The sequence below is a fragment of the Lolium rigidum genome, chromosome 2 (assembly GCF_022539505.1).
Source record: "Lolium rigidum isolate FL_2022 chromosome 2, APGP_CSIRO_Lrig_0.1, whole genome shotgun sequence".
Taxonomy (NCBI): domain Eukaryota; kingdom Viridiplantae; phylum Streptophyta; class Magnoliopsida; order Poales; family Poaceae; genus Lolium; species Lolium rigidum.
The window spans coordinates 250706693-250730074 of record NC_061509.1 but is presented as its reverse complement, the minus strand read 5'-3'; the positions used below and the strand labels follow the sequence as shown (position 1 = coordinate 250730074).

Genomic DNA, 23382 nt, shown 5'->3' with positions numbered 1-23382 from the left:
ACAATAAAAATGGATGGCGGTTTCATTTGAATAATTTTCAATTAACTAACACACATTCTGAACTATCAGAAGAGACACAGCTAGGAAAGCGAATTAGCAGACCTGAACCGCAAGCAACCCCAGAAAGCATGGCTTGTCGAAGAGGTGAGCCAGTGTCAAATGCTTCAAATCACCCTGCCCAAGTTAGAGAATAATCAACTCTGAACTGCATTTAGAACATGCTTCTAAAGCAGATGACAAACTAAGCATAACCGTAGAATCACCGTTATCGTATAGAGCTGGTAGAGCACATCATTCATCCCCCCGGTCTCCTCGTTGAGCGATGCCCAGTGCCTCTCAATGCTGTGCTTCTGTATGACATTCTTCACACGAGCACTGAAGTAATCAGCCATCCCAACCACCATCCCCAGGGCCTTGGAGTTTCCAGCCACTGTATACTGATCGAGAAGCCCTTGCATAATCTTCAAACGCAGGAAGACAATTCGTCAGGAAATCCAAAGGGGCAATGGAACAAAATGCAAAGAATGGATTCCAGACACGAATTCAGACCACGACTCAACACAATGATTTGCATCTGAATCAAAGAGAAGCAGAGACTGGATTGGAACATCTTGTATACCTTGTGGATGGTGTAGTAAGGAGCCCAAACAGTCGTGAGGGACTCGGCGCGGTCGAAGAACTCAGTTGGGAAGGCCGACAGGTATCCTGTGCCCATCTTCTTCTGGCAGTCATAGAGCGTGTCGACGATGGACGACATCTTGGCATGGAGGGTGTCATTGTGTGTGCTCGCCCACATCTTGGCGGTGGCGCTCAGGTAGTGCCCTGCAATGCAGAGAACGGCGTCAGGCCCGGAGAAGTTTAGCCGGGATGAGCAATTGGTATGTGCAAATGAGCAGGGCAAAGATCGCGGGGTGGCGCACCGACGAAGTGTCCCCGGAGCTCGACGGAGGGCCCCTCCCACCCGCCGTAGGCCGTCCCGGCGGCCTGCAGCCCGGCCTGCGTGCGGAAGCTCCAGACGAGGCTGTCGGAGTCCAGGAGGAGCAGGTACTCCAGGTTGGTCTGCTGGGCCTCCCAGTACACGGTGCCCGGCTGCAGCCGCACGTCGTGCAGCGACGCCTCCGAGAGGAACGGCCCCGCGGGGCCGCCCACGGCGGCGCCGGCACCGCCGCCCCGGAGCTTGCGGTAGAGCATCAGCCAGTCGAACTCCTCGCGCGGCGGGGCGCTGCCGCTGCTGCCGCCGCCGAGGAGCCTCCGCGGCATGAGTGCCATCCAGGCGGACTCGTCAGTCGGGGTGAGGTGCTGCTCGTGCCCGTGCCCGTGGGCATGGTCGGCGAGCCCGCCGGGCAGCCGCAGCACGTCTGGCTCCGACGACGCGGACCGCAGCTGATCCGCCGCGCGCTCCGTGTGCGACGCCACCGTCGCCGACGACGGGAACGTGTTGGTGCAGACCTTCGCCGCCGCGCCAGGGACTGAGGCGGCCAGGAGCACCGCCACGAGACCCAACGCCGCTGCCCAACCCGCCACCGCCACGGCTCGCGTCGCCATCCTCCTCTCGTCAGGAAATCAGTCACTCCTCTGTCCTCACTGGGCTACCGCCGCACGCATAGGGGAATGAAAGGCTTCCAAGAATCCCCCAACCCTTTTAATCTTGGCCGACCACGGCGTGAAGATTACTCACCAAGCGACGGCGACGGCGCGTCAGAGACGGGGGGTAATCGCCGTGATTGCCAAGATCGATTAGCCGGAATTGCACGGGAAGCAAGCCCGATTTGAGGATCAAAGGAAGAAAAAAGAACAGATTATCTCCTCCCCTCGCGCCCTCGAGGTCAGGTCACTCACTCCGAGACCCCGGGGACAGAGACAACCAGTCCAGTAGCGTGGCTACAGAGTGAGGGGGTGATGATTCCGCTCGGGGAAGAAGATGAAATGAACTTGGTACTGTACTATATTTCTGTTTGCTTCGGTCAGTGCGATGCGTGCGCGTGGACGCAAGAAATGCGCATCGGGGAGGCAGGACGGGAGAGCGACGGTTCATGGGAAGGAATCTTGCCTCCGAAGAGCCGCAACGATCGGCAGCGCCGCTTGCTTACACGTCGGAGCGTTCCGTTGGAGAACGGTGCCTACCTGATGACGCCATGGCCGGCCAACGGCAGCGATCGGGGCATCGGCGTCAGAGGCACGAACCTGGCGCCACACTAGGATCGATCGCACGAGGGATGGCGTCTTGGCCGGCATCCGCTGCTAATTCTGTTCGTGGGTTTCCAAACTGAACCGAACCGTCCGGAGCTATATGTTCAGACTTCAGAGTGGAGCCTGCCTGTGTGTACTCCACTGGTGTTTACCATTTTTGAACGAGAATTATGTAAGAGCATCTCCAGGTACAACACTTTGAGCACAGTAATGCTACATCTACGCGCAATTTCTGTCCGTAAACCACTTACGCGCAGACGTGGAGAGAAGGTGGGCGCATTCTCACCCTGAAATCACGGAAGGAAACCAGAATTGCACGAACTACAGGCGGCCACATCAGTCCGTAAACCAATTCCGTAACTTGGTGTCCGTAACTCTAGCATTTTCGCTTTGAGCATCCGTGACCTTATCGCGACGGAAATGTGTCCATGTGCGCATGATTGAAGATAAAGTGTGCAGCAAATATATGTGTTGATATGTGGAGCTAGAGATCCTAGAGAGGGTAACAGACACGGCTAAAGGGTACCTCAGGTGTTACACTGCATATTAAAGTTGTGGCAGATCATGATATGTGGGCTCTCCGGTGTTTAAAAGAATTGCTAAAGGAAACACTCTCTAGTGTAACTATGAGATCAATAACCACACCAATACAAGAATGCTATTACCTAACCGATGCCATACATCGTCGTACCTAGTGTTGGATGACTTTTGTGAAGAGTAATTCCAACCTCCAAGGCAAGGTAACAAATGATCTCTTTTTCCACAATAATAAGAGCGTTGAGGAATGATGTGAAGCGAGCATTTGATGTGCCCAAACTCATTGAACTAAGTCCCTCGATAGATCAAATGATGGAGTCATTACTGCTTGTGTCACATGTACAACATGATTGTGAAGAGTGAGCATGATGATCATCGAGTGTGCACATCAGGGTTGCTTGTCAAGTCAAATTTGTGAAAAATATATTCATTGACAACTACAAAGTGATATAGCTTAACACATGCAGATCATGGTGTACCTAGAAGAAAAATTGAGTGGGGGCACCCTTCTAATGAGTTTGAATGATCCACAAATTTTTCTTACAAATTTGCAGAGATTTTATGGAAATTTGGAAATTTGAGTGGGGCCCCATGCTCCCACTCAGCCATTCTTGGGTCCGAACGCGGATCATCCAAGGAAACCAATATTTTTTGTGTACGCATGTTGTAATTGATGACTCCTACTTTTTTTTAGAACTTTCCACATTTTAATTTGAATTTAAATGCCCCATGAACTATTTTAATGCCTAAATTGTCGTTTGATTAATATGTGTATGAAAATTACCTTGCAACAGAGTTGTTTCATCTAGTATAGAAATATGAATAAAGAGATGAAAATAGCTAAAACGGAGAAGGGCCGGTCCGTTGGGTTCCCTTGGATGTACCAACCCCATCGCTCTAGACAAGGTGTTCGGATGCCCCCAAACGGACATGATTTATGGATGTCCGGATGAAATAATGGGTGCGCACTTGTAGATGCCGTACAAATGGAAAATATACCCATGGGCACATGCGCGAACCCGGCCCATGTGGGCTGGGTATAGGCGTATGTTTTACTCATGTGCAATATTCATATGGATATATTTCGATATTCATGTGCAATACTCATAATCTACATATCAATTTATGGGTAGGGGATGAGCATTAAGCATGTGTCTCGAGTATAGTCATACCCTAACCATTTTACTTCATGGCATGTGGGCCCATGAAGCTCTCAAGGTCCGAGAAGACAATGATACATGCATTTTGCATCACTATTTATATATTTCATATGATCTTTGTTTTACCACCATATATGCCTAATTATAAAGTTATTTATCGAGTTTTAGATGGTTCACTACACTTTCTTCCAAAGTCTCAATGTTTTGTTATTTAATTTTACGAGGCATACAAGCTCTTTTTTATTATTTTTCTGTTTCAGGGAGCTTAAGGAGCTCAATTAATTTAAGAAAAAATATTGCATCAGTTGTTGTTAGCTTTGGAGGGATAGAAGGAGGGCCACGAGGGCCAAAGTAGGGCCCACTTACCCCTCGAACACCTCCTCACCCCCTACTTTTTACGAGAGCCTCCATGACGCAGAAAAAGGCACGCCATATTTTCTAGGTATTTTTTCGAGGCGGCGACGGAGGCGAAATTAATCTTCTTCCTCGGGAGAGGGCAAATTTTGCTCCTTCATGGTCACTGCCGACGGGAAAGCGAAGCCATCACCATTACCAAATCCTCCTTGGCATAGGGGAGTCTCATCATCAACATCTACATCATCTCCACCATATTAACACCATCACCATCTTCGAGATCAATGTCACCCCCTCAGTTTGGGTTGATCGAAACCACGTACTGTCTTTGTAATATCTAGTGTATGATTGCACTTAGTTATTTGATATTGTTTGGTGGTGAAGATATATTTTCCGATTCTGTTGTATTCATTATGCCACAGATCATGAGCATGTTAAGATTCGTGAGTATGTAGTTCGCCATATTTACGAGGGTATAGGATGTCCTAGCCATGATTTTTATATGATATGAGTTGAGTATTTTGTAACGGCTCCGGGTAGTACCCCTATAGATTTTGCTTGCTCTTTTTCTTTTATGCATCATCATGGCATATGCATCACATCAACCATGTTTTCAACAAATAAAATTATTTTCTAAACCCTAGCTTGTTGTTTTCCCTCTCATATGTTTATTTTTAAAAACCCCTTTCTCTCTTATCTTTTTCCAATAATAATAAAGCCCTAATCCCCCCTCTCATATTTCTTATTTCATAATTAAGTTCTTCCAACAAATAAATTCTTGAATATAAATGTGCTTTGTTTTGGTTACAAATAAAATAAATATTTTGGAAAACTATTGTTTTAACCTCACTCCCATCTTCGATTCAATTCAAAACAGAATTGGTTTTGTTTTCAAATGTTTAGAAAATAAAAACAGTAAAGGAGAAAAACCCCTTCCCTCTCCCCTGGGCTGCTCCTTTCCCTCTCCAGCCCAGCACCGGTGGCCACCTCCTTCTCCCTTTCTTCATCAACCCGAGGCGGCCCAAGCCAGCCCAACCCACCTCCTAGCCCAGTATCCCTTCGCACCCCCTCCTCTGCCGTCTTCTCCTTTTCCAGGTCACGAGCACGAGGAAAGCGTGACTCCTCCCCCTGTCGCTGTCCTCAACCACTGAGGTCCCCCTCACCTGCTCCCTCCCCTTCTTATCCCCACCGAGGCAGCTCCAGAAACCCTAGCCCTACCTCCTCCCTTCCCTCAGCGCCGCCACCTCTTTTTCCCCCTCTTTCTCATCCTCTCTGTGAACCACCGAGCACACCACCTCGCCATCGCATCTCTGCTGCCGGCCTCCCTGACCTCGTCTGACGCCACCATCGGCTCCGCCTCATCTCTGCGGCCCTCCACGTGCAAGGAATTGTCCAGGGAGGCCCGGAATAAACGCCAAGGTCGCAGTTCCCCTTCCTCGGTCGTCATCGTTTTCTTCGAATTCTGGTGAACCCCTTCCTCCTCCGTTCCCGTCGTCGACACCTTGAGCTCTAGGGTGAGTTTCTGCATCCCCTGGACATCCTCCCCGCCTCCGTCGTTTCCTTCTTCGCAAAATCGCCGTTGATGCCGAAGTTTTCCCCGCAGACCTTGCCGCTGGCGCCCCTCCGGTGACCTTCAACCGACGGCGCCACCCGTTCTGGTTCAGCGCACCGAGACGAAGCCATCGCACACCCGCGCGCGCCCAGAGACGCTCTACATCGACACGCGCGCGTCCGCGCCGCCGCGGTGACCACGTTCTCTGGAACGCCCAAGGCATCGAACATCTTCAGTGCATGCCCGCACGCTTTGCCAGGGTGGCAGCCACGGCAGCCACGGCATCCCGTCGACCCCACCTGTCTGCGACCGTGGCTAGCACCCACTCCGGTGAGAAAACCATCCCAGATCCAATCTGGATCCTTTTGCAAAAGCCCTCCTGTAACTTCCTATGTTTTAACCCGCAACCCCTGCTCCATGCCCTTTACAAGATACCCCTGCAGCTTTTCAATAGTAACCCGGGGTCCCTCCCTGGTTACAGTTTTGTTTTCGGGTCCTTTTTCAATTAAATAAAACCCTGTTTTTACATTTTAACTAATAAAAACTAATTTGCTAATAACTTTTAAACGGTAACTCCAAATAACAAGTGTTGTATATGAATTTTGATCAGAAAAATGCACTGAACATGATTATGCCATCCATTCATCTGTTTGCACCTCACATCATGTCACGCGTTGGTAGTTGTGCATGTTCACCTAATTGAACCCTGGAGTATTCCAGAACACCGCCTAGGTTTTCCCCGCTCCGTTTAATATTGAAGTAGCGCACCCCTGCCATGTTATGCCATGCTAATCAACACTTAACTTTTTCGGTAGAAATGCAACTCCAACCTTAAATTTTTTGTCTGGGGTTCTGACTCCGATTAATATGGATAAGTTGCATTGCACCATCGTTGGCATGTCATGCATATCATATCTTGATCATGCTGGATCTTCTTATTCCGTAGTAGTAAGACTTGCATCCGTTGTTTGTTCCAGCTTTTGCTTCTTCCCGGATAGGATCGCTAAGTGGTGATGTGAGATACGACGAGTTCTCCGACAAGTTCCTGCAGCTTTCCACGGGCGAGCCCTCTCTCTTCACCTATTTTACATTTTTCTCTCCCTCGCACTGCTATACATAGGTTGCGCTTCTTTATCGAGTCACGGGGCCTATTCCACTTGTTTACCATAATAATCCTATATGTATCATTGATACGTCTCAAACGTATCTATAATTTCTTATGTTCCATACTAGTTTTATGACAACACTCACATGTTTTATATACACTTTACATCATTTATACGCATTTTCCGGCACTAACCTATTGACAAGATGCCGAAGCGCCAGTTCCTGTTTTGTGCTGTTTTTGGTTTCAGAAATCCTACACAGGAAATATTCTCGGAATTGGACGAAACGAACGACCAGGGTCTTATTTTTCCACGGAGCTTCCAGAAGACCGAAGAGGATACGAAGTGGGGCCACGAGGCGCCCTAACCATAGGGCGGCGCAGCCAAGGAGGGGCCCGCGCCGGCCGATGGTGTGGGTCCCCCGTGCCTCCTCCGACTCTGCCCTTCCGCCTACTTAAACTCTCCGTCGCGAAAACCTATTACCGAGAGTCACGATACGGAAAGAGTTCCAGAGACGCCGCCGCCGCCACTCCCATCTCGGGGGATTCAGGAGATCGCCTCCGGCACCCTGCCGGAGAGGGGAATCATCGCCCGGAGGACTCTACATCACCATGATTGCCTCCGGACTGATGTGTGAATAGTTCATCCTTGGACTGTGGGTCCATAGCAGTAGCTAGATGGTTGTCTTCTCCTAATTGTGCTATCATGTTTAGATCTTGTGAGCTGCCTATCATGATGAAGATCATCTATTTGTAATGCTACATGTTGTGTTTGTTGGGATCCGATGAATATGGAATACTATGTCAAGTTGATTATTGATCTATCATATATGTGTTGTTTATGATCTTGCATGCTCTCCGTTGCTAGTAGAGGCTCTGGCCAAGTTGATACTTGTGACTCCAAGAGGGAGTATTTATGCTCGATAGTGGGTTCATGCCTCCATTGAATCCGGGACGAGTGACGAAAAGTTCTAAGGTTGTGGATGTGCTCGTTGCCACTAGGGATAAAACATCAATGCTTTGTCTAAGGATATTTGTGTTGATTACATTACGCATCATACTTAATGCAATTGTCTGTTGTTTGCAACTTAATACTAGAAGGGGTGCGGATGCTAACCCGAAGGTGGACTTTTAGGCATAGATGCATGCTGGATAGCGGTCTATGTACTTTGTCGTAATGCCCTAAGTAAATCTCATATTAGTCATCATGATATGTATGTGCATTGTTATGCCCTCTCTATTTGTCAATTGCCCAACTGTAATTTGTTCACCCAACATGCTATTTCTTATTGGAGAGACACCACTAGTGAACTGTGGACCCCGGTCCATTCTTTTACATCTGAATATAATCTACTGCAATCATTGTTCTCTGCTGCTCATTGCAAACAAACATCATTTTCCACACCATACATTTAATCCTTTGTTTATAGCAAGCCGGTGAGATTGACAACCTCACTGTTAAGTTGGGGCAAAGTATTTTGATTGTGTTGTGCAGGTTCCACGTTGGCGCCGAAATCCCTGGTGTTGCGCCGCACTACACTCCTCCACCAACAACCTTCACGTGGCCTTTGACTCCTACTGGTTCGATAACCTTGGTTTCTTACTGAGGGAAAACTTACTGCTGTACGTATCACACCTTCCTCTTGGGGTTCCCAACGGACGTGTGCTTCACGCGTTATCAAGCTCTTTTTCTGGCGCCGTTGCCGGGGAGATCAATACACGCTGCAAGGGGAGTCTCTCACATCCAATCTCTTGACTTTGTTATTGTCTTGCTTTACTTTATTTTATTTACTGCTTTGTTTGCTTTCTTCATATCAAAAACACAAAAAAATTAGTTACTTGCATTACTTTATTTACTGTCTTGTTTGCGTTCTTTATATTAAAAACACAAAAAATTAGTTACTTGCGTTTACTTTATTTACCTTTTGTTTATTTCATCGTGTTTCCTCCTAAGTTCACTCTGAAAGATATACCAGTAGGGCAAGGGTCTATCATTGGAAGAGATAATATAGAAGCATTTTTCACTCATGTTAGTATGGTTGAAGATTTTGAAGATAGACACTTGGTAAAAGTTGTTCCTACTTATGAAAGTGCTACTGCCTCTTTAGTACTCATGTTGAAAACTAGATTTTTTAATCTCAATCCTATAATGCAACATATGTTTCTTACACTCTCTGATATGGAAATGGGAGAAAAGAGAGATTTTGTTTTAGAGGTCCTTCTTAGAGAATTTGGTGATATAGCTAAAGAAGCTAGAATTTTTTTTATTAAGCATAAGAGGCTTGGATTTTGTACCAATTTTGCAAAAACACTTGAAAATATTGACATGGATAGATTAAAGTACACTAATAACGTCAATGGTGAGGGGGAGATTAAAGTACCAATACCTTGTAAGCTCTTAGGAATGCATGAGGCTCTAGAAAATAACTATGCTTGGGTTGTTCCTGAAAATTTGTTTGACGAGGATAGTAAGCCTAAGAGTAACGAAAGAGGAATTCCTTACATAGACAAGATACAATGCATAGTTGAGAAAACTCCAAACCCCTCTGTTGATGCTTCATCTCTTGATAATACTTGATTTACACTTTCTGCGTCTAGCTGAAATGCCTTAAAGAAAAGCGCTTATGGAAGAAAACCCATTATTTTACTACAGCACTTTTGTTTTATATTTGAGTCTTGGAAGTTGTTACTACTGTAGCAATCTCTCCTTATCTTTGTTTTATTGCATTGTTGTCCCAAGTAAAGTCTTTGATAGTAAGGTTGATACTAGATTTGAACAAGTCTTTCTCTCATCCCGTGCTGGCGTCGCTACTCCTTGACCCACGGCCGCAACAACCCGTCGAGGGCATCACCGGAGAATCCCATCGAGGGCTTCGCTGGAGAAACCCGCCGAGGGCGTTTCCGATGCAACATCCTCTCCCCGCGCCGTACATCACCTCCATGTCACGCCGACATTGATTCTCCATAGTCGGAGAACTCCGGTGCAGCAACACCGCTATCCACTGTTGCAGCAACGTCATTGGCCCTTTAGCACCACCACACACCACCGGTAGCATCGTGTCCCCAGCTTGCAGCATCCCGATCCTGACTTGCAGTTGCTCTGCCTGCTCCCCCGTAGCTTCATGATCCACCCTTCCAGCAACGTCGACAGCCTTATGTAGCAACACCACACACCATCCGTAGCTACACCGCGCCCGCCGCCCGTGGGAGCACCTCCACCGAACGATGGGATCATCTCCGCCGGACGATGGGATCATCTCCGCCGATCCTAGGGAGCATCATCGGCCGCTCATGGAAGCATCTCCGCAGGCCCTAGGGAGCATCGACAGTCGTCCATGGGAGCATCTTCGTCAGCCCTAGGGAGCATCGACAGCCGCCCCATGGGAGCAGGTCTGGCTGCCCATGGTGGGACCATCGATGACCGATCGTGGGAGCATGCCCGACGCCCATGGGAGCAACGTCGGCCACCCATGGGAGTTGCGCCTCCCACCACTTGAGCACCGCGGCCAGCGCCACCTGCAGAACCCGGCGACGCGCGTGGCCACTCAACAACCCTGCACGCTCCCAAACCTAATGGAGCTCGCCCCCCTTAGGTCTTGCCGGAGAAAGAGCCAATAGAGAGCCTAGAGGGATTTGTGGGAGAGGGAGAGGTGGAGACGACGATCGGCAGGGAGAAGAAGAAGCAATGGGAACATGATAAGGCAGTGGCTGGGCAACGAGAGGGGAAACCGTGTTTCCTCGGTGGATTTTGCATGACAGAAGGTGTGAAGTGGCTCAATGTGGTCCGCCCATGAAAACGAATCTGACGACGCGCGATCCGGAGGCAGAACGCGACAGAGCCTCCCGAGGAAACGAATCCTTTTCCTAAAAGGAAAGCTTATGAACTTGATCGATACTCGAGAATAAACTACATTATTAGTTGGATTAAAATAAAATGACGGTTTTGTTATTATAGTATCCCTCCGGTTCATATTAATTGACTCTAATATGAATGTATCTAGACACATTTTAGTTTTAGATACATTCATATTGAAGTCAATTAATATGAATCGGAGGGAGTATAATAAATAAATACAAAAAGTTATTTTGTGGTCAGATCAAAATCAGTGGGCCCACCTTATCGTAATCCACAGCCTCTGCAGATGGGCCCCACTTTTCCAGTCTGCGCCAGCCGCAAAGCGTTCATATCCAAAACCACGTGCCACGGCGGCAAGGGCCCGCCCGGGCCGGGACAGAACTACACGCCGCGGCCGTCCCCCACCACCTTCTCTCTCACGACAACGCGACCAACTCCCCTCTCAATCTCCAGCCAAATCACGCCCGCCGTCTTCCTCGCGGCGCCGCGGATTCAACGAGGTAAAAATTCTCGCCGCGGGTCTCCTCCATTCCATTCCCCCCACCTTCCCCGCGCGCTCCTCCCGCGGTCTCCGCTCCCCCCTCCCTCGCGCCGTCCGCGGATCCCGGTCCGGATTGCGCCGATTCCTGCCGCAGACGGAACGGATTACGCCCGCTTGTCCGCTCCGCCGCGGATTAGGCAGCGGGCTGTCCGAGCTTCTAAGGGGGATTCCTGCCGCAGACGGAACGTGCTTCTAAGGGGGATTCCTGGTCTGCGTAGCTTAGACGTGATGCGGTAGAGCGCGTACGGCGTAGTACCTGCATTGGGCGTCGGCGAGGCGGCGGCTGTCCTAAGAGCTCGAGCGGTTCTCTTCCAGATCTGCCTCGGTTAGGTGCGTCTCCTTTGGCAGAGATGCTGTTTTTTTTTTTCAGTTGCTGTGGCTGTGTTCCTTGAATATGACTGAACATCTGATGCCACGATGGTGCATTGCTCTGGGGAATTCTCGTCTCCTAGTTCACAAGCCAGCGCTAGAATTTTCATGACCTCCTGGAAGTCCTTGCTCTGTTGCCATGTTAGGTTCAAGGATAAGGTCCACTTTAATTCGTCTTTAACTTGCGGTGGTTAGTCCAGTTTCACAATTCATAAGTCTTATTTCACAGTCCTGCAAGTGGTTTTTCTGACTATATCGTGCCGAACTAGTGGCTCTTGAAAACTAAATGATGGTATTTCTCTGGACATTTTTTTTTTGAAACGAGGCAGTATTTCTCTGGACATTGCTGTGCGGCTACTTGTAACCCAGTTGAATGCCATATCCACACATCAACTACGCCCTTGGCAGTTAGCCCAAACTTTAGAAGCGCTGTTTTCGTGGTTTGTGTGTTGTGTATCCCGCAAATGATGTTTCCATGTTATTTCTATTGCATTATCTAAAAGTTCTAATTGTCGGGCTTGGTTCGTTTTAATCTTTCTTTAAGTTATTATACGCTGAAAGCCATTCTTTTGCTGTTTTATATCTAAATGTTCTTGATACTTTGCATTTCTTATAATATGCTGACTTAGAATATTGCCAAATATTTTTGGTGCAGGCATTCATCAGTGTCTGTGATTGCAACTGGTAACAAAGACCGAGTAATCAACATTGACAAGAAAATCTGTGAATATGGTAACAGTGAATGTTGGGATGGTACATTATGTACTGGACCACATATATGGGACGCTCCTCCATCGCACGAAAATAGGAACGCCATTTTTCTCAAAAGGATGGGGAGGTACCAAACTTGTGTTGCTAGAGAGGATGGTGAAGCAGATATTTCCTGAAGCTCCTCACCAGAACTGGCCGCCAACTGCTGTGCAGCCCATATGGAAAACTGTTTGGGAGACCAAGAACTCTGTTCTGCGAGAGGGTGTTTTCAGGACGACATGCGATGAGCGCCTAATTCATGCGCTGCCTCCGGAGAGTCACAGCGCAAGAGTTGCCTTTCTTACACCCAAGTCTGTCTCACCAGAGAAGATGTCGTGCGTGGTCCATCTGGCAGGTAAAAAGTTTGTATCGTTATCCTAACCTGTCTCAGTGCACCGCTTTCATCTAGCTAGATAAATCTTCTTAGACTCTGAATAAGAATTTGTAGTTTGTTATGCCTTGCACATTCAGATGTTGCAGGTTAAACTTGATTTACCGATTAATGGTAATTGTTTAATTGATGCCTATAGTTCTGCGAGTTTAGCGCCAGCCCTCACCTAATTTAAAAAAGGATTAGTATACTCTTAAATGAAGTAAATACAACTTTTCCATCTTCTGACTACCTAAGTTAAATGATGGGTAACCTTTCTGGTTCTAGAATTCATGTTTTCACAATGTGATACTCTTATACTGGCAAGGCTGATCATATTATCTGGGTTTTTCCTGGAGTTCTTCACTCTACTTTTCCTAATACCTGTCATAATCCCCACTTCCAAAGAAATCTGATCAGTTACTCATATTTACTCATTTAATGAAGGCTTGTATCAATAATTTTAGGCACTGGTGATCACTCATTCGAGAGAAGGCTCCGGCTTGGTGGACCACTTGTGAAGGACAACATTGCAACTATGGTTCTTGAGAGGTGAGGTTTGTATAGTCACGTTATCTTGTATTTTTCTTTGATTCAAATCTTCCCGAATAACTGTCAGGAACTGATATCTTTTTGAATGCAGCCCCTATTATGGGCAACGACGTCCAAGCATGCAGCATGGGGCAAAGCTTCAATGCGTCAGTGACTTGCTACTCTTAGGAAAAGCCACCATTGATGAAGCTCGCAGCCTCTTGTACTGGTTGCAGGCTGAGGCTGGTTATGGCAAGTTGGGCATATGTGGGCTCAGCATGGGTATGTAATATCTCTCTAAAGAACCAAGGACCTGCTGTGGTCCATTCATCAAAATCATCCCATTCTAACCTGGTTCTCAAGATTCCTATGTTTTTATCTTTATTCCTTACAAGTGGTGCTAATAAATAAATATGAGTTTTTTTTCAAACGTATCTAATTGATCTTCTTCACTATGTTGTCTTAGTTCCATTAGAAAAATTGTATATGATACTGAGTATCCCGTTTATTTTCAGAACTTTATTCTGACCTTTTAGAAGGTCTATATATGAAATGTAAAAAAAAAAAAATCATGGGCCTTATTTGTTATTAACAGGTGGCGTACATGCTGCAATGGTTGGATCCTTGCATCCTACACCAATTGCCACACTACCATTTCTTGCCCCACATTCTGCTGTGGTGCCTTTCTGTGAAGGGCTTTACAGACATGCCACAGCTTGGGAAGCATTGAGAGAAGATGCAGCAGCATTAGCTCAAGATGCAACGTCTTTGGCAGAGGATGCGGCACAGGAATCTGGAATCACTATTGAGCAAGTAAAGGACAGGTTACGATCCGTGCTCTCTCTGACTGACGTCACTCGATTTCCACTACCGAAGAATCCGCAGGCTGTCATATTTGTTGGTGCAACGGTTAGTGCTACCCTACCTGTTATTTAGCACGTATATATAGTCGATATCCAAATATGAATGAAGCCACCTGAGTCTTGTACTTTCAGCGTGCCAGGTAGCTTTTTTACAGCAAGTCACCATCAGGTTTCATTACTAGTGTATGTGCTTGACTACGTAGTATTATTTTAACAACAGACCCTATTTGTGTACTTGAAAAGTGAAAATAGATGTGTTTTCTGCACCATATGTCTCGCATCATCATTGTAGCTGATCTATTCAAGTATCATTTAAACCTCTGGTTGTTCGCTAGCTTGCTTCAGTAATCTGTAGTGTTCCGAAGTTGAAACCTTTCACTAATATCAGATTCAGTATGTCCATTATTGAAGCCTGGTTCTAGTCTAAAACAATGTTCTCCCTGTTTCAGGACGACGGTTACATCCCCAAACACTCAATCATGCAGCTCCAGAAGGCATGGCCAGGCTCAGAAGTCCGTTGGGTCACAGGAGGCCACGTGTCCTCCTTTTTACTCCACAACGACTCGTTTCGCAAGGCAATCGTTGACGCCCTTGACAGATTATAGCACTGGAGGGTGCTCGCATCCTTGTTTCTGCGTTATTCTTGTGTACACAGGGATATGACACCAATTGAACTCTGCAAGCTCATGATAGATACATTTCTTCATATTAAAAAAGAGAGCCAAAAATGGCATATTTGGTTGTTGTAACTTAAATTCATACGATTCCCTGTTGGGATAATGGTTGTAGCTCGCATTTGTAACTTGTAACACCAATACAATGACCTGTTGATTGTTTAACTGAATCTGAATGCTGAGAAGCAGAGCCAGTCTAGTGTAGAAAACACACACATTACATTGTCAATTTCTTATTTTTATGTTGCCTATTTCCACCTGTGTATGTATATTATTAAAATCTACTCCTTTTATATACACAATTACAAACACATCAACATCTTACTGAAGAAGCTGATCATCTCTATCTGAATCTAATTACCCATCTCTGTACACCTTGCAACATAGGTGGCTAGGTGAAGGATGAATTTATGGATGGAACTGGCCACCGGCACCGGACGGGTTGGGTTGATCCTGGCGATGCGGCTGGGCAAGCCAGAGGGAGCTTAGTGCGCGGAGGCGCTGGGAGTAGTCGGCGATGGCGAGGAAGCACCGCACCGCTTGCCGCGATGTTAGGATCTGCGGCAGCCTGTGCAGCACCTGCAGCCTCAAAGCGTTTGCCTGCAGCATCATACCAAACGGGACATGGTCGTCATGCAAAATGGGTGTCACATTTCGATACTGATATTAGCGGCACAACTCTGTCTCCGAAGAGAACGTAGGCATGCTTACCTGCCTGACGAAGGCTTCGAGCGAGGAGAGGTTGGCGATGGCGAGTGACATGTGGGCCATGTAGGCGGCCATGTCGGGGTATGGGGAGAGCAGCGCGTCGGAGCAGACGGTGTCGGAGAGGGAGCGGTACGTGGCCTGGAGCTCTTGGTCCAGCGCCTCCTCGCGTTCTCGCGACCACCGCTGCACGTCGCACACGCCCGCTACCTGTTGCTCCGTCAGCGGCTCCACATGTCGCGCTACAATCTGTTTTACTTGTTACTAACTTACTACATAATATATAACATATAATATTTTTTGAGGTATATAACATATAATTTCACACCTAGTTAGACTAATTTGTTTGAATATGACCGTGTCTATATGACAAAATTGCACGTTTCACGTATAAATTGATCAAGTTGCACAATGTTAGGTATGGAGTTGCACAAAATACTGCAAGGAGTTCAGTTGTACAACTGTGCAACTAGTCAGTTGTACGCTTGTACAATGAAGTCACATAAGATTTTGAAATATTCAAATATCTGATATATTCATTGGACAGAGAAACAAAGGATGAGATGAAAAAGTTACAGAAAATATGAAAGAATGTATGTTGAATTCAAATAGACACTCCTATTTTACGGGTAATGTATGGAATGTGACCTTACCATACTTGAAACGCGTGGATTACTCAAACTTTGAATGAAATCACCTCTAATCTCCAAAAATTCATCGGATGTCTCAAGTTCCATCAAGTCATGCAGAACCGAAGTTCTTTAAGTGTATTTTCTAAGTTCTTGCCCGGTTTATTGTTGTACGCTTGCATTTAGGTAATATTTATATATACTTGGTTTTAACACTCAATCATGATTATATCTGAAAATGTTGGCATTCTTTGTTCTATGGTTGTTTGTCAAATAAGCAAAAGCTTTGTCTTTTTATATTGATAATTTGATATAGGAGAAGCAAACAGGAGTGGCAAGAGCCAAGTGAACCAAAAATAAATAAATAGCAATGCCCTGGATCCTGAGTTTTTTTTCCGCACCCGCTAGCATCAATTCTTTTCCTTTATCTTTAATCTTCTAAAAGAGTGCCTACATCATCGAGGATTGTTGGTAAAATCCTTGCATTCCGATCCCTCGAAATTTCACACATGATGAGAATGACCACGGATTTGAAACCCTCCGGGGAGTTGCAAGAATCATTGGTAATTGCGTGCTAGTATTGCAGGATAAATTGCCAGTCGGGTAGACTCTGCAGCAAGGATGGGCATGTAAGCCAACCAGCACTCAAAAAGAATATGCCTTGCCATATCGGGTTGATGTTTATAGAGTTGATAGGTACTTGGATAGGCTGACGCGGCCATTCCCTCATAGCTAGACGGTCAGATGCCCAGAGCTTGTTTTGGAGCACGAGCCCAACGAAGAATCGGCATTTCGGAGGAGCCCAAGTCTCCCTGACGATTTTCTTGAAGGTTCTAAGGTTAGTTGCCCCCATTCCATCTAGAAGCTAGGCGTATGTTTTTCATCCCCATCGACATCCCATATCTAACTTCTCCTTCACCAACTTTCTTGCACATCACAATGTACGTACGCTTTCTTCCAACACAGAAGACAACAAACATAAGAATCTGTACTAATCAATATTAGTTAGAAAACTTGCAAAGGCCTAACTGTTCCATCAACTTGGACCTCTCACCTACTTAAGATTAGCTAGTTAGATAGGCGATAGCTAGCTAATCCATCATGTACGTCTCTCTCTACCTACTGGCTGCTAGTTGAGGGAGTATTGTTTTTTAGAACTGGCTGCTCCCTTAACCTCAATTAATTAAAGACCAAACAGCACTATATATACTAGTATTTCCATATGTCATTAATTAATTCATGTAAATATGTACCTATGCCTATATTGCATATTTGTATTTTTTGTCTTTGTGTCCCAAACTCCCCCAGTACATATCGTTTCAGAATTAGGTTAAGTGGAACATTACTTATAAGTTTTTGTCAACTACACCAGAAAAATCCTACTAGTCACTTGGTCAGCATCTATAAACATCAAACCGACAGCTAGCACTATATCCATCATGACATATACTCACAAGTCACAAGTTGTATTATTGTATACTTTTGGGGAAACAATATTCAAAAGAAACTGATGACATTGTGGACGACGTTTACGAGAAAAGGCAAATGAATAACTAGAGGCAATGCACACAGTATTGACGGATATTTGCTAGCTAGGCTCGAGGCGATGCATTAGCTATAGTACAGAACTGTAATAGTCAGATAAGATACCTTGATGAGGTCCGAAGGGCGGGAGCCGCCAATCCAGAGAAAGCAGCGCTCGGCGGCGGGCAGCCACGTCCCGGAGACGAGGTGGAACACATCGGCCCTCGCCAGGGCGGCCTTCATCTCCGCCAGTATCACGTGGTGCGCTGCCGCCGCCTCGACGAGCTGCCGCAGCAGCTGCTCACCGTCCGTAGCCGTAGCGCCCGCCGCCGCGTCCTGGTTCTCCACCGCCGCCCGGAGGTGCCGCATCATCCTGTCGTGCTCGTCCACCCACCTCGCATACTCCCCGTCGAACCACGCCGCCTCTGCTAATTCGTTTTTACCATGCAAGTAAGTTAGAGGAAGTTTAATTTGTTAGCGACGGTATTGAATAAGTTAGGGTTCCATGCATGCCTGGACTTAGTCCTCCAATGCCAGCACCACCGCCCAGGATTGCACCCTTTGTTGTGAATGAAATAACTTAATTAGCTAGCCAGTGATATAAATGTAAGTGATTCTCCCTTACGTCTCCAAAAATGTAATACTCCTAAATAATGCAACCAGAATTGAATTCTCTTTCGATTTTTCTTTTTGCAAAATTGCGAACTTAGCACAATTTTAATAACATCAAAAAGTAATACAAGAATCTCATTATCTTATCGTGACATTTGGTGGAGTAATGTAAGCAATTATAGCATGATAACAAAATAAAGAGGGCTGTGCAAGGTAACTGTATGGTGTTATAAAGGAAAGATGTGCAACTAAGCCATAACTAATTACTAGTCATTAGATTATACCAGATGGATAACCCTAACTCATACTGTTGTTATTGATAATACATACTCCCTCCGTTCACTAATATAATATGTCTTAGCTTTTACTGGATTCATCTGCTTTGGTATGTATCTAGCCTACTCTTAGTGTGTAGATTCACTTATTATGATATGTATCACTTTGAAATGTCTAAAATATCTTATATTTATAAATAGAGAGAGTATATATTAAGATGCTAGAGAACAATTATGCATGTTTCGGCCGAAACCTCATAAATATCTGCTACGTATTCATATAGCTTCACTTTCCACATAGCTGCCGCACACACCTTTCTTACTGCCATTGGATCATTGTGCCTACTTGCTTTACCATTGATACCTACCCTTAGCTTGCAGGCTTCACATCAAATTAAACCACATGTTCCAACAATTGCGTGGGCTTTACCGCTATCACCTACCCTTAGCTTGCAGGCTTCACATTAAATTAAACCTCATGTTCCAACACTTGTGTGGGCCCTCTCCAATTTTTTTGAGGAATTAACCTCGTCACTTTCTTTGAGTTTCATTCTTGGGAACATTCTCCCTTGGCGATTTTTAACACATTGCATGGGTCAAATCGCAAAGCACCTAGCATCCATCATTTATGGCTATGGCACGTCTAGGTGGCATCTATGGAGTTACGGAAGTGAAAAAGAAGACCGTTGGGCTAGAGAAGACTCCCTCAATCATTCTACTAGGGGATGCTTCTTACTCTACCTTACAATTCCTTTGCCTTTCTTATTCTGATCAATACAATGGTTCGGACTAGGATGCATTCTGAACCATATGGAACGATACACATATACACATGGATGTAAATTCGGTAATCATGAAAATACTAATATAATGTTTAACAAGTTTTTTCCCTAGAAAGTTGGCAAAGTCCCGTAATTTAGTGCTTTGAGATAGAAGCTCAATACCGACACCTTTCTACCCCTCCCAATTCTCGATGCCTTTCACCTCCACATATTGCCCACACTCATCCCCACCAGTGTCAACCATATATCCACCATCCTAGCAGTGCTACCAATGCCCTGTCGACGAACTTTTGTCGCCACCACCTACCGAATTAAACTTACATTGCCACGATGGTTCACTTTGTTCTTCACCAATGAACTCCTCTGCACCACCACATAATTTCCTATCTCTCTAATAGTTCATTGCCAATATATCCTACATGGCAACCATCCCATATCACCGAACCTAACACCCACAATTGGTACCACCTATAGACTACATGCAGTGTCTTGCTTTACTCATGTGCCAAGTATTCTTATATGCGTCAAAGATTGAAGGTCGACGTTCCGGTGAGCCCCCAGAATATATCCGGTGAAACTTAGCCCTTACATCACTAGAGAAGAAGACGTCACCAACCGGAAATATTTTGTGAACCCCCGGAATATCTTTGAATGACAACTTGGATGGATTATGGTTGTGTGCACCCGAGAATGCAGAGGTCGGGAAGTTTGCCTTCCTTGTTGGAGAAAATTACGTGGATGAGCAGAAATGTTGGGATTTAGACCACTTGTGGTGGGTAATTTCATATGGGTGATTCATACCAAGACCTATTTTATATATGTCCCCTAAGGCACATATCTGTATTTATACCTTTATCAGGGAATATATGGATACCTGATTGCTGCTTCTTTGCATCTCCTGCTCCATCTGTGACAGCCTGACCCTGCTCGTCTCCAAATTTTGAATGTAAGCCTACACATGCACATCGCCATAGAAGGCCAATCGAGAATCAATCATCATATATGCACCAAAGTCTACAAGAAGTGTACTTGTCGTACAGAAACGTGAAAACCATTGGGGCCCTAGTTAGACAGTATTATATATATTGCACATATTCAACTTTTAGGTGGTGCAGTAGCTAGCAGGTTAACCTCACCAGCCCAATCCTACACTTGGGACTTGTTGAAGGCCAGTAATTAATCAAGTTAATCGAGCAGTATAGTCAGTAACTAATAATTTTCCCGCTCATATTTAGACGTACCTTCTTCCTAAGCCTGCTCTTCCTCGCGGCCTCCCTGTTCTGCGCAAGTCTCCTCAATGTCTTGGCGTCCGGCGTTCGGGGGCCCTCATGCTCCGAAGTCGACGGCGTGCCCGTGCCGCCGCGTCCGCCTCCTTCTCTCTGTTATATCAGCGATATCACAATCCACAACACAAAAATGTCACAAGAAGTGCATGTACTATATAGGGTGCAGCTAGGACTGACCTTGACGGCTGTCTTGCTGTCCGGTGCCGGAGCGAGCATCGCCAGCTGCTTGGATGGCGGCCGCTGCTGCTGCTTCGAAGAACCGGCCGCGGTGGCAGTGTTTGGAGAAGGTTCGACGGCGTGCATCGGCCGAGAAGGGAAGATGTTGAGAGTCTCTGCATGCACACGTGAAGGATAAGTCTCACGCGACCATTCCAGAATTCTACAGCAGTGCGTGTGTATATCGCACATTCACACTGGTGCAACCGCATGCACTCGGCTCGGCTGGCGATGTTTAACAGGAAATGGCATGTATCTGCTCTGGCAAAATAAGATGATCATCTTTGGCAGGAACACACATCAGCAGGTGTTTGCTACACGTCACTCTCTCTCCCCTTCGCTCCAACTAGAGAATTCCTTTTTTGGGAAATAATCTACATGTCAGAAAATGGAAGCTTTGCTCGGAAAGAAGGAAAAAGACCATAAGATTTCATCATCACTGTCGCCCATCTTATGTCGAAACTCGACCAGGCATGCCAAATTCTGGTAGATGGCATGTTTTCTATATGTGTGCAAATTATGGAACTTAGTTCCAATAAAGTATGTATGTTAGGGAAACAATTTATTGCCTCTAACCATCAAAGCTATGCATCAATTCAGTATGACAGTTTATGAAATATTCTGAAGTTTCTATGAGAAATAGCTGATTAAGCATGTCTTACGCGGTTGTTCTTGAACTGATGTTTGATCCTGGCTGTTGAGGTAGAGAAAGAGGGCTTGATCAAGTTCACCCATGTCTTCATATCCGCCAGGGTCCTTTCTGCTGCAATAGCACAAATTAATATATAGAGCATTACAAAATGTTTATCATGACCATCATTGTTAGCTGGCGAGCATATATATGTTTCAAAGTTTCAGTGAGAGAGAAGCATCACTCCGAGAAAGAGGATAAACTACGGAAGGAATGTTGCAAAAATTAAGCTCCGGGATTCGTAATTAACAAATCCATGAGAAGTGGTCTCTTGCAAGCCGCATTAGAAATGAAACTTTCAAACGCATTTCTCAACTTAAAAGGCAACAGGAAACTGAAGGGACAACTGAAATGTTGAGGTAGAGATCCATCAAGGAGATGAAAGTTTCTTATGGTAGCAAGTCTAGCTAATTAGTTGCACCATCGCCTTCTTTAGAATTGGACCAAACGACATCAACATAAGTCAATATATACAATAGTACACGAACTCTGAGACATCATCTTCAAACTAAGATGCTTACTTCATCCTTAAGCCTCCAGATAAGTTATTTATGTTGGGACAGACCAATTCATGCATGAATATAACTTCCAAGGCTCAAAGTTAAAAAATAGTAACCAGAGAACAAAAATATCATGAAGGGGAGGAAACATCAGAAAAAGAGCTTTAATTATTTGTCGGAAAGAAAAGGAAATCCACTTTCATGGTGTTAGGGTTTACATGGTGCTTCCATGGATGGAGGAGGTAGCGGTAGCAGAAGTTTGTTGGATCATCCCGGTCTGTGCTGAACAAGATGCTTGTTCATGTGGCTGCTGCCATGGCCTATCCCCCATGCAAACTCCTGCTCAGAATCAACTCCACAAGCTTACTATATCTTCTCAATCGGCTCAATTACCTAGCAAAATCTATCCAAGAACCAGCTCCTGCTCTTCACATATGAACTCTGCTTGATCCAGCTGATTGAGATAACTAATCCTCGATTATCGTGCCTCGCCGCAATTCAATCCTTTTCCGTAGCTTCTCCCCTTGTTCCTAGCTATGGATGGATTCGTTAGCTTCTTCTGACCGGAAGCTGGCAGAAGGTAGGAGAGGACTTGTATAGCCTGAGGTGGAGTGCGTGTACAAGAAATATAAGGGGAGTGGTTGCAAACCTTGGAAAAAGGTAGACAATAATTAGACTTTTATAAAAAGGCCGGGTAGAATACGATGTGTGATTGGATTGAGCGCCGAGTTGGTAGGGATATATAAATGTTTTTTATGTGCCTTCTATATATGTCAAATGTTTGGAATAGACTGGTAGTAGATTACTATGTAAAGGGCGATCGGTTTTTTTTTTTGGGTAACGTGATCAAAGATTTAGGTTGGGGATTAATTGGGGTTTGGAACATAATAAATTAGGTTTTGTGCATCCCGGCCCGGCATCCGATTATATTTGCACTATGAAGATGTACTAAATTGGTTTGTTTGCATGTTTAATTGGAGAGGCCCAACGTATGTTCTCTTCTAAAGTATTGTATAAGAAAAGAAATGTAAAACATGATTATTTTGCAAATAATCAATAGAGATCCCAAGGTCATTGCAGCTCGGGTTTTTTTTAAAAAAATTGAAACTTCATTAAAAAGGTCACACAGGCACATATACATGTCCAGTATGTACATATTAGTTTTAATTTAAATGTATTTTAATCTGTGATCTACACTTAAAAAAATTGAGAAAAATCCAAGTTTCTTTTGGTCATTTTTACATAGCCCAAAATGTAATGTATTAATTAATGAAAATTTATCGACATTTAGTTAGCATCTGTATGTATCC

The 23382-nt window shown here is 45.3% G+C and overlaps 3 protein-coding genes across 4 annotated transcripts; 1 reads left to right on the top strand and 2 right to left on the bottom strand.

The window, feature by feature from the left end:
• Nucleotides 1-16: 16 nt before the first annotated feature.
• Nucleotides 17-1545, bottom strand: LOC124690761. Its single transcript, XM_047224102.1, has 4 exons — nucleotides 921-1545; nucleotides 620-822; nucleotides 264-461; nucleotides 17-174 (listed from the first exon to the last, which is right to left on the bottom strand). Exons 1-4 carry the CDS (start codon nucleotides 1543-1545, stop codon nucleotides 94-96), a joined length of 1107 nt encoding a protein of 368 aa, XP_047080058.1. The 3' UTR covers nucleotides 17-93.
• Nucleotides 1546-11126: 9581 nt separating this feature from the next.
• Nucleotides 11127-15017, top strand: LOC124693260 (protein ABHD18-like). Of its 2 annotated transcripts, none has more exons than XM_047226734.1 (6): nucleotides 11127-11254; nucleotides 12320-12769; nucleotides 13252-13336; nucleotides 13428-13597; nucleotides 13911-14224; nucleotides 14628-15017. In XM_047226734.1, exons 2-6 carry the CDS (start codon nucleotides 12394-12396, stop codon nucleotides 14781-14783), a joined length of 1101 nt encoding a protein of 366 aa, XP_047082690.1. In that variant the 5' UTR covers nucleotides 11127-11254; nucleotides 12320-12393; the 3' UTR covers nucleotides 14784-15017. The 2 variants fall into 2 exon arrangements, with proteins under 2 accessions (XP_047082690.1, XP_047082691.1); XM_047226735.1 differs by lacking the exon at nucleotides 11127-11254 and adding an exon at nucleotides 11504-11625.
• On the bottom strand, nucleotides 14927-22631 carry LOC124693259 (transcription factor TGAL9-like). The gene is made up of 9 exons (XM_047226733.1): nucleotides 22291-22631; nucleotides 21544-21644; nucleotides 20843-20997; nucleotides 20621-20758; nucleotides 20254-20331; nucleotides 18224-18269; nucleotides 17837-18135; nucleotides 15564-15806; nucleotides 14927-15452 (listed from the first exon to the last, which is right to left on the bottom strand). The coding sequence occupies exons 1-9, from the start codon at nucleotides 22401-22403 to the stop codon at nucleotides 15261-15263; spliced, it is 1365 nt and encodes a 454-aa protein (XP_047082689.1). The 5' UTR covers nucleotides 22404-22631; the 3' UTR covers nucleotides 14927-15260.
• Between the last annotated feature and the right edge of the window lie 751 nt (nucleotides 22632-23382).

Bases quoted from the DNA above. Each gene is read 5' to 3' on its own strand.
- LOC124690761 (XM_047224102.1), bottom strand. From the start codon at position 1,545: ATGGCGACGCGAGCCGTGGCGGTGGCGGGTTGGGCAGCGGCGTTGGGT. The intron at 462-619 runs GTATACAAGATG...CTGCGTTTGAAG, and splicing joins CTTACTACACCATCCACAAG to ATTATGCAAGGGCTTCTCGA. The intron at 175-263 runs GTGATTCTACGG...TAACTTGGGCAG, and splicing joins ACCAGCTCTATACGATAACG to GGTGATTTGAAGCATTTGAC.
- LOC124693260 (XM_047226734.1), top strand. From the start codon at position 12,394: ATGGTAACAGTGAATGTTGGGATGGTACATTATGTACTGGACCACATA. The intron at 12,770-13,251 runs GTAAAAAGTTTG...CAATAATTTTAG, and splicing joins GTGCGTGGTCCATCTGGCAG to GCACTGGTGATCACTCATTC. The intron at 13,598-13,910 runs GTATGTAATATC...TGTTATTAACAG, and splicing joins CATATGTGGGCTCAGCATGG to GTGGCGTACATGCTGCAATG.
- LOC124693259 (XM_047226733.1), bottom strand. From the start codon at position 22,403: ATGGGGGATAGGCCATGGCAGCAGCCACATGAACAAGCATCTTGTTCA. The intron at 18,270-20,253 runs GTATCCATATAT...TTCACAACAAAG, and splicing joins TGCAAAGAAGCAGCAATCAG to GGTGCAATCCTGGGCGGTGG. The intron at 15,453-15,563 runs GTAAGCATGCCT...ATGATGCTGCAG, and splicing joins TCGAAGCCTTCGTCAGGCAG to GCAAACGCTTTGAGGCTGCA.